Below are 15,374 nucleotides of genomic sequence, written 5' to 3'. Positions count from 1 at the left end.
GATTCACATCAAAGCCACACGTTCAATGTGAGCTCTGACCTGATTTCCCTGCTTGTTGTAAGCCTTTACTCTCTCTCTCTCTATATATAATTACTTTTGTGTATAAGATAGCTAATTTCACCTACATTCCCTCTACACAAACACTCCTGCTATAGAAGTGTATTAAAAAACGATCTGATTCATAAACAATGATATATCAAAATATTCAAATGTACTATGCCACAGTGCTGTTGAGTTCTGGGCTGTGATTGGTCAGAAGGTGTTGATTAGTTACAGCACTGACAATAGCGAAGGTTTATATTAACACGTTTTCTGTAAGGAGTCTCCAGTGTCAGTGCTTTGTAATAGTTAGAGGTAAAGCCGTAACTTTAAGGTTTCTGGCATCTTCATGACAGAGGGGTTTGTGATAACACGACATAAATGAATAAATATATTTATTTATTTTTTAAGATATGGTGTGCATTTTGTTTACAATATTAAACCTCTGTTTATAGCAGTTTTGATATTTACTTATTTTGTTTCATGCAGACAGAAATGTATATTGTTTTGCACTGTTTGTGATTCACAAACAAAAAAATGAGTCTTTCAGTCATAATTTTATTCACAATATTCCAAGCATGGAATCGTGACCGGAGTCTATATTGCTACACCCCTAATATTTATATCCACGCACCAGCCTGACCGCGCTATGAATTGTGGGTAGCGAGGTGTGAGGTCCTGCTCCATCTGCTGCAGAGGAAGTTGGAGGTAAAACCCGGAGCGGATCTTCAGGAACAGGCCCAGATCCTGCTGAGGAGGAATTCATTCATTCATCACTATAATGAGGCTTTAAACGGACATCTTTAATGTGGTGACGTCATCCGCCATGATAAATCAACATCCCATTCAGATTGATCATCATTTATTAATCTCTGTATGAATTTTATTTTAAAATATTTATTTATTTTAAAAGTTGTAAGGTATTTTAGCTCTTAGTAGGGGAAAAAATTAAGCAGAATAATATTTATCGAGAATATTTACATGTAATTATTTACAGTTTAAAAAAAAAAAGATTAAACTTAAAATGAGTGCTTGATTGGCTTTTTGTGTGCCAAAGACCTGGAATAAACTTTAAACATTCATCAAGAAAAACAAACAAACAAATCAAACATATTTTTCTACTCTAGCTTTTATTATCTGCTTGTCTTCACTGCCATGTTACTTTTACATGCCTAATTACGGCACTGTTATTTATTTTTACACACGTTTTAAAAATGAAATATAGTTTCAGTCTATATTACTATCATTTCCTTCTTTCCGTCATGTCTGTATTGATTTCATCATCATCATCATCATCATCATCATCATTATTATCTGCCTATTTGCCTAGTGTGATATTTTGTCTACTTCTTGTTGCTTTATTGTTGTTTACACTTCACTCTGTCAGTTTAAAAGTATTTAAAAGTTTCTGTACCAACTCAGTTCACTATCATTTGAATAACGTTCTTTTCTAATAGAATAAAATGATCTGAAACATTTCGTGTCGGTGTTTAAGGTTTAAAAAGTTTAAGTTAAAAAAAAAAAAAAAAAAAGTGAAAGGCTCCGGTTCCGTGTTTTGTTTACACTCGGCCGTGTTGATGTACGGCGCAACCGACCTTCACTCCAGAAACCGCCCGTGTTCCTCTCTCCTATTGGCTCACATTCGAATTACAGCAGCTCCGTTTTTAGGTCTGATTGGACCGCGTGTGTGTCAATAACGCAAGCGCGGCTTGTGATTGGTTCTCTTCCTTTCTCCCCCGTGCATCTTTCTCTGAGCCGCTGCTCCGCGGTCTGGCACGTTTACGCTTCTCCTGTCCAGACCCTGCTTCGGTTTTATTTGATTTCAGCTGGAATTTCTGGACGTGCCTGTGAACAAATACTAGTTTTATAGCGACGCCGGCTATAAGGAGGCGTCAGGAGAAAGCATCGCGTTTGTTTTGGGCAGTAGGTGAGGATTATACGCCGTTGTGTGGGGTAACATGGCGGCGGTGTCGGTGGGGGTGAGCGGGTTGTCCGGACCGGCGGTGGCCCGGCTGGAGGGCCGCGAGTTCGAGTACCTGATGAAGAAGCGCTCGGTAACGGTGGGCCGGAACTCCTCTCAGGGCTCCGTGGATGTGAGCATGGGCCACTCCAGCTTCATCTCCCGCAGGCACCTGGAGCTATTCACGGCCGGAGAGGAGGACGGGGCAGGGGGGGACTTCTACCTGCGCTGCCTCGGGAAGAACGGCGTGTTCGTGGACGGCGTGTTTCTGCGCAGAGGAGCTCCTCCGTTACAGCTGCCCCGAATGTGAGTGCGTCCACCAAACACACACTTTCACTATCGGCCATGTGCCTCTCTCTCTGTCTATCTGCCATTAGTGTTAGTTACACGCGCGCGACCGTGACCTAAACTCATCTGCCTGCTAGCGCGTGAGCTCCATCCCTAACATAAACAATCATCATTATTTAAAACTGCAAGATCACTTTTTTTATGTAGGCACGAAAACACACAACATTTTACTACAGCGTGTTATTAAAATGCAGAAATCGGCGCTCGCGCGTACTGTTTACCGTTATTGTTGTTGTTTTGACTCTTACGTGGCGTGGCGCACGTGCGTCTCCTGCATCCCCATGGAGTGTTTCACGATTACAAGACAGTTTAATAAATAAATAAATAAACAAACTAACCGTGTTTAGAGCGCGTGCGTTGTTTTTTTTTACTGAGGTTTTTCTTTCATCACGTTAAAATTTTTTAAAATATATATTACACTAAACTACACTCTCAGCTGTGTTAGGTTTGAGTTTAATTTCAGTTCACTCTCTTTCTCCACAGATAACTGCCTAGCATTAGCATTGACGTCATCCATTCATAAATAAACACTAGAAACGTAAATGTTTTCGATTCACTTACTTTTTATTTCCATAAAATTCCCTCGAAGCCCCGTTTTATTCGTGAACCGTCGCTTAAAATCACACACGACTTATTTATTACTAGTTTTGTTATTGCTGTGTGTGTGTGTGTGTGTGTGTGTGTGTGGTTGATTTGTGTAAATGATAGGTTAGTGCAGTAGAGTAAATAAACAGTCTGATTTCTGGGCACAGTTTCAAGGCTGATGTTAATGTCTGATACACACACACACACACACACACACACACACACACACTTTGTACCATTTATTCCGAACAGTGTTTTCTGTTTCTCTGCACCACCAGCGTTTCAGCTCACACAGTGAGACAAAACACTTTACTGTCATAACCAGAAGCTGTGTGTTTGTGTGTAAACCACACCCACTTCCTTGTTTGTCTTTAACAGCAGGTGTGTGTGTGTGTGTGTGTGTGTGTGTGTGAGAGAGAGAGAGAGAGAGAGAGAGAGAGAGAGATGCTAATTGGAGGAACCAGAGTTTCACAGATGCAGGACAGAGGTCAAAACTGCCAAAGTGTCTGCTTTAAATCCTGCAAATGTCTCGTGAAGGAAAGGAGAAAGTTAGGAAAGCGTGTGATAAAGGATTGTTTCGGACATTAACACATGAATGAACTCTGATAAATTTGTAAAATGAATCAGAGTTTTATAAAAATCAGAAAAGAGAAGGAGCTATTTCTGTATTGGGCCAATAACGGCACAGGATAGATAAATGAAGTGTTGTCTGTAGTGTGTGTGTGAGAGAGAGAGCGAGAGAGAGTATAATGGTGCAGGAAGGTCAATCTCAGGTCACACACTGGTGTAGTGTTTGAGCTCTTATTGGTTCGGTTAAACAGAAATTTCACCAATTAGAATTAGCACACACCTGCTGTTAAGTTTGTGCGGCAGAGAGAGTCCATTTCCCAGGGGAAGGTGTGTGTGTGTGTGTGTGTGTGAGTGGTCAGAGAGGAAGTCCAGATGTGCAGTGTGTGTAATATCTCACACTCCCCCTCGTACACAGGAACAGGAAGTGGTGTTTAGTGCTGTTACAATCCTCCTCCTGCATCAGTGTTGATCCAGACACTGATTTATAGCACAGTGTTGAGTTCTGCTCTCTGATTGGTCAGAAGGTGTTGATTAGTTTAGATTAGATTAGTAATAGCAAGTCTGACATTAGTGCAAGTTTATATGAATGCTCTTATTCTAATACATTATTACACACACACACACACACAGTGTCAGGGATTCCAGAGATTTGGGGGCTGGGTGAGGTGGTGTGTGGATGTGACCTTCATGCGTAGCTGAGCTGAAGGGGATGTGAGTACACACACACACGCGCGCCACCTTCTGGAAAATATGCAGTGTTTAGAAAGCCAAGTATTCCTTTGCTAACAAGTGTCTCACTCTATATATACACGCACACACACCTCCTTAACAGTGGATGAAGACAAGCCTTGTTTGTGTGTGTGTATTCTTTATGGGTTAGTGTATTTGTGCATGCAGTGTGTGCATGGCTCTGTGTGTGTGTGTGTGTGTGTGTGTGTGTGTGTGTGTGCGCACATGTAGTGTGTGTATGGCTCTGTGTATGTGTGCAGACATGCAGTGTGTGCATGGCTCTGTGTGTGTGCGCGTGCATGTATGTTCATGCTCTGAAAAGCAACATTTGAAAGGTTTCCCATGACTTGGTTGTGCGTGTGTGTGTGTGTTTATGGGTGTGTCATGTTGTGGTGTTAAAATGCTTAACAGCAGCTTCCCTGTCAGGACTTGTTTTTCTTTTCCTTGCACTAATGTTTATATGCACACACACACACACACTCACGGCTGGGACAGGAGTTTGGGGTGACACCAGTCGGAGTGTCGCCGTTCAGCTGCAGTTCAACTCAAGTCGCTGCGATTTCACTGTAAAGTGTTTAAATATGTTTTGTCAAAAAAAAAAAATTAAAATGTAATAAGCTCAAACAGCAGCCGATGGCACGGACCAGAAGCTATCGTAGTGGGCTTGGCTTAATATTCTAATGACCCGTATATCTAAGATGCCACCTGTGACATCACTCAAGCAACTAAACACTAAACGCAAGGTTAGAATTGAGCGAATATCTCCAAACTTCGACATGGTGTTCATTTTCCGTCTGTCTCGCGTGTTCTGCGGAATTTGGCCGGAGCCGGTCGGTGTGCGTGTCCTTTCTGAAAGGTGCTTGGACCCCGCAGATCGCTGATTGTGGCTATTTTTGTGTCATTCTGTTCTTTTTTTTTTATGGAAGTTTCCTGTTCGTCTAAAACGCAACAACAGGTAAACACACAGGGTTTAAAACCATGAACATGCAGGATCGTGGCCGTTATACATTACTTACGCCTTTTTATTTATTTTCTAACGTTAGATTTATTCACTTATTTTATTGAATTCTTTGAGTTTTGGTTCTGTGTTTCTGCATCTCCGTGCTCGGCTGTTTACATCTGCCACTCGGAGTGTTTACAACCGTAGTTTATCAAGAGAACACTTAATTTAGCACAGTCTTGAGACAAACACACATGCACGCACACACACAGCCTCCAGGGCCTCGTTACGAGACACACCACTACACTGAGAGTGTGTAATATGATGAAACATTATTCATCATCATCATCATCATGTGTTTTTATTTCTCTACTCTGTTTCCCGTGTGTGTGTTTAGGTGCACGTTCCGTTTCCCCAGTACGAGCATAAAGATCACCTTCACAGCGTTGGGGCAGGTGAAGAAGGAGCCGAAGGAGGCAGAGTCTCCGGTGAAGGCGGTGCAGCCTCAGATCTCGCCACTGTCAATCAACATCCCTGATAATATCGCTCACCTAATGAGCCCTCTACCCTCGCCCACTGGGACCATCAGGTACAGACACACAATCCTGTTACGGATTTATTTAAGGAAGGTTATTTAAACGTGTATAAGGATATTTTGGAATGATCTTTCAACATAGATATAATTTGGTAAAGAGGTGAAATATATAGAAATGCATGTACTAAATGAGGCAAGTAATAAATAACACCATCAATGTGATGAGGTTGTAAATGTCAGAGTATAAAAGTCTTTGATTGTTCTGCAAGCAATTTTTTATTTTATAAATACTGGACAAAAATCTCTGAATTCATAGCGAGTCTACATCTACGGGTAAAAATAAGTAAATCGCGTCTTAAAGTGTTCTATGAGGCGATATATTTTGGCAAATCATCCATTCTTACAGCATGTACTGGGAGCGAGTGGATCGGGGTAAAGGGTGCCAATACTTCTACACTCTGTGATGTGTATACCTAGAGTTAAAATAAAGAGAGCACGATTGTCTCTTGTACAGTCTGTGATATCGCGGCGTCTAAAACAGGAAACCTGTGCGAGTACATGTAGAACAGACGGCTGGGAGTGTAAGATGCTGTGGAGAAAACTTATAAACATTTTATAATTATTATTATTATTATTATTATTATTATTATTATTATTATTTTTAAAATTCTGTCACTGTGTACGTTATAACAGCTTCATACCAGCACTGCTGCTGAGAGGTGAGGTGAGACTGCAAGCTCAGCAGAGATTCGAGGTCGGCCATACCAGTCAGGGTCCCGCGGTCTGGTTCTGGCAGAGACGAACAAACAAACGTTCCGATCTGTGGAGCGTGAAAACGATCAGCGCCAGAGTGTCGTATTAGCCTGAAATAGAGCTCCAAAGTCCGTTCCGCTGCCTCCTTCTTGAGCGCTGTAGATCACAGAAGGTCGGAGCTTCACGAGTGCAGATGATTTCCACTGTGTTGAGGGCTCAGGCTCTTCAAGAAGGAATGTGATCACGTGACCAGTGTGCTCTCTGTAATAAATTAAATCTGTGTACATGACGGTACTCAGAATCATCCCTTCCTCTATCTCTCTCTCTTTCTCTCTCTCTCTCTCTCTCTCTCTCTCTCTCTCTCAGTGCGGCGAACTCGTGTCCCTCGAGTCCCCGTGGTGCTGGTACTTCGGGTTATAAACTGGGCCGCTTCGTGTCCTCAGACCTGCTCAACGATAACTCCCAGTCGGAGAACGATAAAGAGGCGTCTGGAGGAGACAGTCCCAAAGTAAGAGCTCCCGCACGCTTCCCTTCATTGTGGAGACTGATGCGATGGTTAAGTCATGTGATCTGTAACCGTGTCCTGTCCGTCTCTCTGCAGGACGACTCTAAACCTCCGTACTCGTACGCTCAGCTGATCGTGCAGGCCGTCACACTCGCTCCGGACAAACAGCTCACACTCAACGGCATCTACACACACATCACCAAGAACTACCCCTACTACAGGAGTGCAGATAAGGGCTGGCAGGTCAGCCTCACACATTAAACACCAGCTCACACCACAGTGCTGGTGAATTCTGCATTCTCATTGGTCAGAAGGTGTTGATTATTTTATTAGAATGTGCGTCTGTGCGTGTTGCAGAACTCGATCAGGCACAACTTGTCTCTGAACCGGTACTTCATCAAGGTTCCGCGCTCTCAGGAGGAGCCGGGGAAGGGTTCGTTCTGGAGGATAGACCCGTCCTCGGAGGGGAAACTCGTCGAGCAGGCCTTCAGGAAGCGCAGACCCCGAGGAGTTCCCTGCTTCAGGACCCCGCTTGGACCCCTCTCCTCCAGGTGGGCGGAGCTTACAGACAAATCCAACCAAGTCGCAGGTCTAAATTTTTCAAAAATCGGAATGCTGCTTAACACTTCTGCGAATAAAGCAGCGTTTCCATCCCGCGTGTTCGACAGAGCAAAATCCTCACTTCCGGGGAAACCGGCGCAAAGAGTCAATACATTTCTGAGCCGACTATTTGTTGAGGCAAGGTCACATGACTTTTTAAATTAATTTTTTTGCGGATCGAGGAATTTATTCGGTTTATTCGAGTTTATATTTGATTATAACGTGATGGACGGTTGTCATTAGGCTCGCTGCGATCATTTAGTTCATTTCAGTTAGAACACGGCGGGAGGCGGTGACTGCGCTCGGGAGAATTCCCAGCCTTTGTGGTTTTAGATTTTATTAAAATGCTGAGGGAAACTTAATAGAAGATGGTGGGTTCATTATTATTCTAAATGAACTAAATGAACTCTGACTCCTGCTGATCTGTGGTGTTTGGCTCATGCTGAATTGAGCAGACGCGTTCAGTTTTTAATTGTAGCATCCGTTTTCACGCTCAAAAAACAATGTTGCATCCTGCGCCTGGGTCACATTTGTGCTGTGTGTGTGTGGACACCATTATACCGCGAGTTTTACACATCACGATAATCACACACTGTTTTAATGATGATTAAATGCGACACTGTAATACTAACCGTGGGGGAATTTTATGGCGGTTTATCGTGAAACTGGTGACGTTTCATCCCTAAACATGTTTCCATCACGGTTCACACATGTCTCAAAATTCTCGTAAAAATGCCCGGATGAAACACTGCTGAGGTGCTGTGGCTCCACCTGCTGGCTGTTTTCTCATGATTTGTTTCATTTTTATTAAATCAGTTTTTTCATTTTTTTTTTTTTGTGGTTTGTTTTTCTTTTATCCCCACACCAGGTTATTGCTCCCTTTTGCTTTTTCTTTTTAATTTTAGTTTTGTTCTTTTTTATTACTCTTTCTTGCAACATTTTTTGTTGATGTTATTGTTTTTATTGTTTTTTTTTTTTTTTTTTTTTTACAAAATTCCTTTTGTATTCATGTTTTTTTTTTAAATTTTCCCTTCTTTCCATGTTTCTTTTTTGCGTCAGTTTTCTATTTTCAGTTCTTTGTCATTTTTTTTTATTCGTACAGTAGTTTTACTCTTTAATTCTTTTTTTAAATTTTTTTCCCTTTCTTATAAAAAACTGTCAGTTGAAAAGAGAAGATTGTAGACTCCAGTTTATACCAAAATAGCCTTAAAACAGACCGTAATCATCGTTTATATTTTCACTAACACACGTTTAGATTAGATGTTTATCCTTAATTTTTTCAGTTCTTTGACCTTTGACCTTGTTACAGGAGCGCCCCAGCATCACCCAGTCATTCTGGCGTTCTCTCCGCCCACTCCAGCGGCGTCCAGACCCCTGACAGCCTGTCACGAGAGGGCTCACCTGTTCCCTTGGAAACAGACTCCACCCCTGCCCCACCCCCTGTCACCGCTGCTGCCATACAGCCGAAACTGGCCGTGATCCAGGAGGCTCACTTGGCACAGGCCACGCCCGGTACATGCCTCCCGCTACACGTTAACCTCAGCTAGCACATAATACATGTCATGCTGGACATATCATAAATAAATAAACAAACAAACAAACGTGTGTCTGTGTGTGTGTGTGTGTGTGTGTGTGTGTGTGTGTGTGTGTGTGTGTGTGTAGGTTCTCCGGTCAGCAGTGCTCCGGTGTTGATAGCGGTTCAGAGGCCCGTGGTGTTCTCCTCTTCCTCCTCCTCCTCAGCTGCTCCTCAGACTCTGATGCAGACTCTCCATGTTCTCCATCAGATCCCCATCAGCGCTGTTAAACCTCCACACACTTCTCAGGAGAATGGAGCGCTGCACTCAGAGGGCAAAGGTCAGAGGTCATGCCCTGTTGTACAAGCTGTACAGAGGTGTGTGTGTGTGTGTGTGTTCACTGTGTGTCTATGTGTCTGCAGTGAAAGTAGAAGCTGTGCCCACCATCACCCACACCTCCATAGGCTCGGCCAGTCGAATCATCCAGAGCACCGCGGCCACGCCCCTCCAGACGGTTACCATAGTGCAGCAAGCCCCATTGGGTCAGCACCAGCTGCCAATCAAAACCATCACACAGAACGGCACACGCATGGTGCCCATTGCCACGGCCAGCACAGGTACACACACAGACACGTGATTCTTGGTTAATGCTGTTAAGCCTGTTTCAATTACTTATTCACCTGTGTGTGTGTGTGTGTGTGTGTGTGTGTGTGTGTGTGTGTATATATATATACAGTGTCCAGTCCCCTCCACCTGTTGGCAGCCCACGCATCCATCTCTGCTTCTCTGCCCACTAAACGACAGAACGGAGACATCGAGCAGCCTGAGTGTAAACGACAGAAAACGGAGGAAAAGCAGCACAGCGCCACCTCTGACCCAAATGGAACGGCCGCTATGGACACGCCCGCTGCTGTCAATCATGACTAGGCATTAATACCAGCCCCGCCCCATTTCAAATCAACTCCACCTCTTGCTGTCTGTCTTCTCCCCCGACCCCATCTCTCTCTTTCTCTCTCTCATATCATGTCCGTTAATGACTGACTGTTCAATACAAAGCAAAAAAAAACGCAAAACCATGCCCATTTACAGACTCCGCCCACCAGCCTCTCCGGCTTCCTTATTTCCTTTTACACCAAACCCACATTTCATCATCTCCCAGAAGACTGCAGTGCATATTTATATATTTATATACACACACACACACACACACACACACACACACACACAAAGACTATATCTGTGATCTGAGCTCACTTGTCTGTACTTACTCGTGTGTGCCTCTGTCTCTGTGTTGAGTGTGTGTGAGTGTGCGAGCGTGCGTGTGTGTGCGTGCGTGCATGTGAGTGTGGGAGAGCAGCATCTCCTCCACATTCCACACCCCGGCAGCTGATCTGTAATACAACTCACGAGACACGATCGACAACCTGACGAAAGAGAGGGGTGTGTGTGTGTGTGTGTGTTTCGCGTAGTCTAGTTTTATTCATCAACTAAAGGGATCAACATCTACTGGCAGCTAAGCCCTCAAACACACACACAGTGAGATATGCAGTATTTTCTCATGTGGAGCACACTTTTTTGCTTTTTTTGTTTGTATTTTGTGGACGTTTACAGTGACAAATGAATTTCCATGGAATTGTACGTCACACAGACCAGCCGCGGAGGATATCGGACTCGCTCGTCTTCATATTCATTTAAGAAACTTTCCACTTTGTTTCTTTCAAACAAGTTTTTTTCTTTTTTTTTCTTCAAGGAAATATATATATGAATATATAAATATCGAATAAGTGTTCGTTTTCCTCCTGTCGAGTCCTAGCCTCTCTTCTTGCACCCGACTTTTCATACTTTCATATGTAAAAGATGCGAGATTGTGATTTTACAGAAGTCTATGCTGCAGCTAATGTGCTAATAACAATAAACACACCTGAGCCGGCAACTGAAGATAGCAGCTAGCAAAAAAACTCTACGTCTGCATCTCGTCGTCATCATTCCTCCTTGGTCATGAGGCTTGTCTGTAGCAGGCTCTGAGACACCATGCTTGGATTTGAGTCCGTATAAGGGATTGATATTCAGGATTTAAGCTCCGCCCAGCAGCCTGCAGGGTTTCCATCCCTGGATGGATGTGGCTTTAGTTGCCTCAGTCAGCCTGCTCCGGTCTATGCACTGATTGATTGAATGTGTGCCCGAGGATGCAAGTATGGAAAAAGAAGAAAAAAAAGATAGGTGTTTGTTCTGCTTGACTGGGAAAATGCTTATTTTTTTCCTCTTTTTTTTATTATAAATTAATTTAAACCCTTTAACAATTTTGCCTCCTTGTGTTTCTTTCGCACTTTTTCATCATGGAGTTGCATGGTCGGGGCTGTGGAGCGGGATGCATCTTAAACAAACTGTTTGGAGTTCTGAAGAGAAAGAAAAGGAACACGCTCGTCATGGTGTCAGGGAAGGAGAAGGAGGGGGAAACGATGGGATGAGAGACATGGCAAACTGAAAGAGAATGGGAAGAACATGATTGGGGAGGGATCGAAAATGGGAATATGATGGGGAATGGAAAGTGAGATGAGAAGGGAAAGTGATGGGAAGGGGATGTAGACTTTGAAGGGTGAATTATTGAGAGTGGGCTAGAGAGGTAGAAGGAAAAGTTAAACGGATGGAGAGAAAGGAAAAGGGATGGAGAAGTGGAAGGAGTAACATCGGGACAGGATTGAGAAGTGGAAGGAGTAGTATTGGGAAGGGATGGAGAAGTGGAAGGAGTAGTATCGGGAAGGGATGGAGAAGTGGAAGCAGTAGTATCGGGAAGGGATGGAGAAGTGGAAGGAGTAACATCGGGACAGGATTGAGAAGTGGAAGGAGTAGTATTGGGAAGGGATGGAGAAGTGGAAGGAGTAGTATCGGGAAGGGATGGAGAAGTGGAAGCAGTAGTATCGGGAAGGGATGGAGAAGTGGAAGGAGTAATATCGGGACAGGATTGAGAAGTGGAAGGAGTAGTATCGGGAAGGGATGGAGAAGTGGAAGCAGTAGTATCGGGAAGGGATAGAGAAGTGGAAGGAGTAATATTGGGAAGGGATGGAGAAGTGGAAGGAGTAATATTGGGAAGGGATGGAGAAGTGGAAGGAGTAATATTGGGAAGGGATGGAGAAAACAGCAGTCTGTTTTAGAGTAATGTAGAACTAGTTTTGAAGACAGTTCTGTGTATAATCTGTTACACTTGTGTTGGATGCCCAATATTTGCATATTGGCACATGATTGGCTCATAGCTTTTATGATGCAATAACAGGTCCCTGTTACCTCTGCTCATGGCAGTTCTTCTCATGACCACAAGGGAATAGTAGAAACCCATAAATGTCCATCCATCCATCTTCTATACCGCTTACTCCTTTTCAGGGTCACGGGGAACCTGGAGCCTATCCCAGGGAGCATCGGGCTCAAGGCGGGGTACACCCTGGACAGGGTGCCAATCCATTGTAGGGCACAATACCCATAAATGTCTCCTGATGGATCTCCAGTAGTGTGCAGCTGTGTGTTGGTTTTTCAAACCCAAAAAAGTGTTTTTTCTTCCCCATGTTAATAAACCAGGTTATTTCGTAACGAATGAATTATATGAACCTGCTCAGCATGTGTTACAGAAACCCAAGAGTTTTATAAGCTGCACAGAAGAAGAAAAAAAGGTCAGCATGTTCATCTTCACTGGATATCTTGTAGTGCAAACCCAGAGGGAGTGGTCAGAGAAGGTAATCCCAGTACACGTGAGAGATGTTTCAGCTCTGTGCTGCCCACTAGTGGACAATGTTTAACGCTTCGTTTGTGTGCTAGATGCAGGTGAGTCTGGGTGAGTTATTCGGCAAGAAACTGCAGTGTGACAACTCGATAAATTACCTCAGTCCCTATGACTGTTGATGTTCAGGAAGGTACTGATGTGATGTAGCTCTGTGATTATTACCATGGTGAGGTGTGTCTTAGTCTTTGTATGTGACTGGCTGCCTCTGTCTGTCTGTCTGTCTGTCTGTCTGTCTGTCTTTGTCCATTGTGGCATGTATGTCTGTTCTCTCATTGTCTGCTTGGCTTTCACTGCCTGTCTGTCTGTTAGTAGACATTTCAAAATGAAATTTTGAAATGTCTACTATTATTTTACATATTATTTAGATGTTATTGTTGTTGTTTACCAAACCAAGCCTCAGTTAATCAAACCCTTATTGTGACAAATTATTTTAGCAATCAGGAAATAAAAGCTGGAGCAAACTGGTAAGCAGTGCAATAAATTGGGACATGATCAGAGTTTCCACTTACAGCTTTATAAAGATAAATTTAGGAATTTCAAACACTTGACATTCCCTGTGTCTCTGTCTGGTTTTGTATTTGTCCCTCATGGCCATAGAATGTAAAGTGTGTGTGTGTGTGTGTGTGTGTGTGTGTGTGTGTGTGTGTGTGTGTGTGTGTGTGTGTGTGTGTGTGTGTGTGTGTGTGTGTGTGTGTGTGTGTGTGTGTGTGTGTGTGTTCATGAACACATCTCTGTAGCTCACAGGCGTGGGAGGCGTTGCCCTGGAGACTGAGAGAACCGAGTAAAACTCTGGAAAATAAAGCGAATGGATCTTCACACCTCACACTGTATGTGTGTGTGTGTGTGTGTGTGTGTGTGTATACACACAGGAAACGGAGTGCTGTTAGTTCTCATTCTTCTTCCTCTTCTTCCCATTGTTCCCTGCTCTTCTTTGCTCAGTGCAGTCAGAAGTGTTTGTGGTTCAGAATCCACACACTTAGTTTTTTTTCAGTCAGTGAGAGCTGCAGTATGGATTTTTATTTTTATTTTTAAACTTTATACATTTTAGACCATTTCAAATTAAAGTGTGAAATGAAACACAATGACAATGTTGGAGAAATAGAATTGCAACTGATGTCATTAGTGATGTCACAGCAGCTGACCAATCAGCAGATTTGTTTCAACAAACCTTTCTTTCTTTCTTTCTTTCTTTCTTTCGTTCTTTCTGCATCCATTGATCAACAATTGCATTTACAAAACATCCCCTCAAGCAGCAATTGGCGGGGTCCAAGCACCCTTTCCCTGGAGCTCCCCCAGTGACCTGTTGCACAGACCAAAAATAAATAAATCCCAGGAATAGATTGCAAAACTAGGTCTAAGTGGGTAGATGGTTAATGGATAGTAAGGCTGTTCATGGCATAGTCCAAGACATTAGTACAAGAAGCAAATCTTTGGTTCCGTATCAGATCTTAATTCTTTCGACTAAAATTAATTCATCTTGGTGGAGGAAAGAAAGAAAAAAAAAAGGACTGCTGATAACACATCAGACCGAGCTGAAAATGATATTCCCCCTTTATGACATCCAGGGGAAAAATTAGTCGAGGTGTTAAGTATCTCAGAAAAGCAGGGCGGATGATGTTCGTCATTTGTGTGTTTTTTTTTTCCAGAGGTATTTAATTATGTAAACTGATAAAGGGGTTTTATGAATCCTGGTTACTGAAGACTACTAAAAGCTGCTCCTGTTTCAAGAATTGCTGAAACACTGAAATAAGACCTAGAGGAAAGGTTAAATGAGGTCAATCATGACTGTATAATTTACTTCAGTCACAGAATCATGATCATGTTTAGTATATGTGTATAGATTTATCTAGGTCTGTATTGTGAGTTGACACCATGGTGAGATGTGTCTGTAATGTTTGTTTGTCTGTCTGTCTGTTTTAGTCTGTTTACTAAGACAGGCATCTGAGGTTACCTCAGTGAAAGGATAAGGTAAAGGTTAAATGAGGTAAAGCTGTAGGCCAATAGGTTCAAATTGAATTGAAAGCACAAAACATGACATAAAACCGTGCTTATCTCAGCAAGGATTGACATGAAGGGGGGAAGACGTAGCCCTCCAATATGATTCGAGCAGAAAATCCGATTGTCTGCATGAAGGAAGAAGTATATAAATCATACCCTGCTGCAGCACGTCTTTAATTAAATGGGAGCAAGGCATCAAAACAAATTCTTCGAATTCCTTGCCAATGAGAGTTTTAACTGGAAATCAAGCTCGGTATCATTAAAATGCACTAACGTTGCCAAACTGCCATCTCAACTTGTTGCAACTGGCTTTGATTGTGACCTATCATAACGTTAAAGCTGCAGGCTCATGCAAAACAAATGGTTCTAACCCAAGGGTTTAATGGTTGCCTCTTGAGTATGCCTTTATATCTTTAGGAAATTTTATGATTGGGGTAGTTAACTGAATTCAAGCCCAGTCTGAGCTGCTAATCATAAAGGTGTTCCGTTAAAATCGAAGTCGAAGTGCTAGAACAGCCAATAGCAT

At 42.9% G+C, this 15,374-nt stretch overlaps 1 protein-coding gene across 1 annotated transcript; it reads left to right on the top strand.

Moving 5' to 3' along the window:
- Positions 1–1,772: 1,772 nt before the first annotated feature.
- LOC108272985 (forkhead box protein K2) lies at positions 1,773–11,378 on the top strand. Its single transcript, XM_017481901.3, has 9 exons — positions 1,773–2,305; positions 5,569–5,760; positions 6,826–6,967; positions 7,061–7,207; positions 7,322–7,515; positions 8,874–9,076; positions 9,227–9,418; positions 9,501–9,695; positions 9,815–11,378. The coding sequence occupies exons 1-9, from the start codon at positions 1,998–2,000 to the stop codon at positions 10,003–10,005; spliced, it is 1,764 nt and encodes a 587-aa protein (XP_017337390.1). The 5' UTR covers positions 1,773–1,997; the 3' UTR covers positions 10,006–11,378.
- The last annotated feature ends 3,996 nt before the right edge of the window (positions 11,379–15,374 follow it).

This window comes from Ictalurus punctatus, chromosome 12 (genome assembly GCF_001660625.3).
Source record: "Ictalurus punctatus breed USDA103 chromosome 12, Coco_2.0, whole genome shotgun sequence".
NCBI classification, from domain to species: Eukaryota; Metazoa; Chordata; class Actinopteri; order Siluriformes; family Ictaluridae; genus Ictalurus; species Ictalurus punctatus.
This window is presented reverse-complemented; position numbering and strand designations above follow the sequence as displayed.

Coding starts and splice junctions, on each gene's coding strand:
- LOC108272985 (XM_017481901.3), top strand. CDS start 1,998: ATGGCGGCGGTGTCGGTGGGGGTGAGCGGGTTGTCCGGACCGGCGGTG. Junction 7,516..8,873: donor CTTGGACCCCTCTCCTCCAG/GTGGGCGGAGCT, acceptor ACCTTGTTACAG/GAGCGCCCCAGCATCACCCA. Junction 9,696..9,814: donor CATTGCCACGGCCAGCACAG/GTACACACACAG, acceptor ATATATATACAG/TGTCCAGTCCCCTCCACCTG.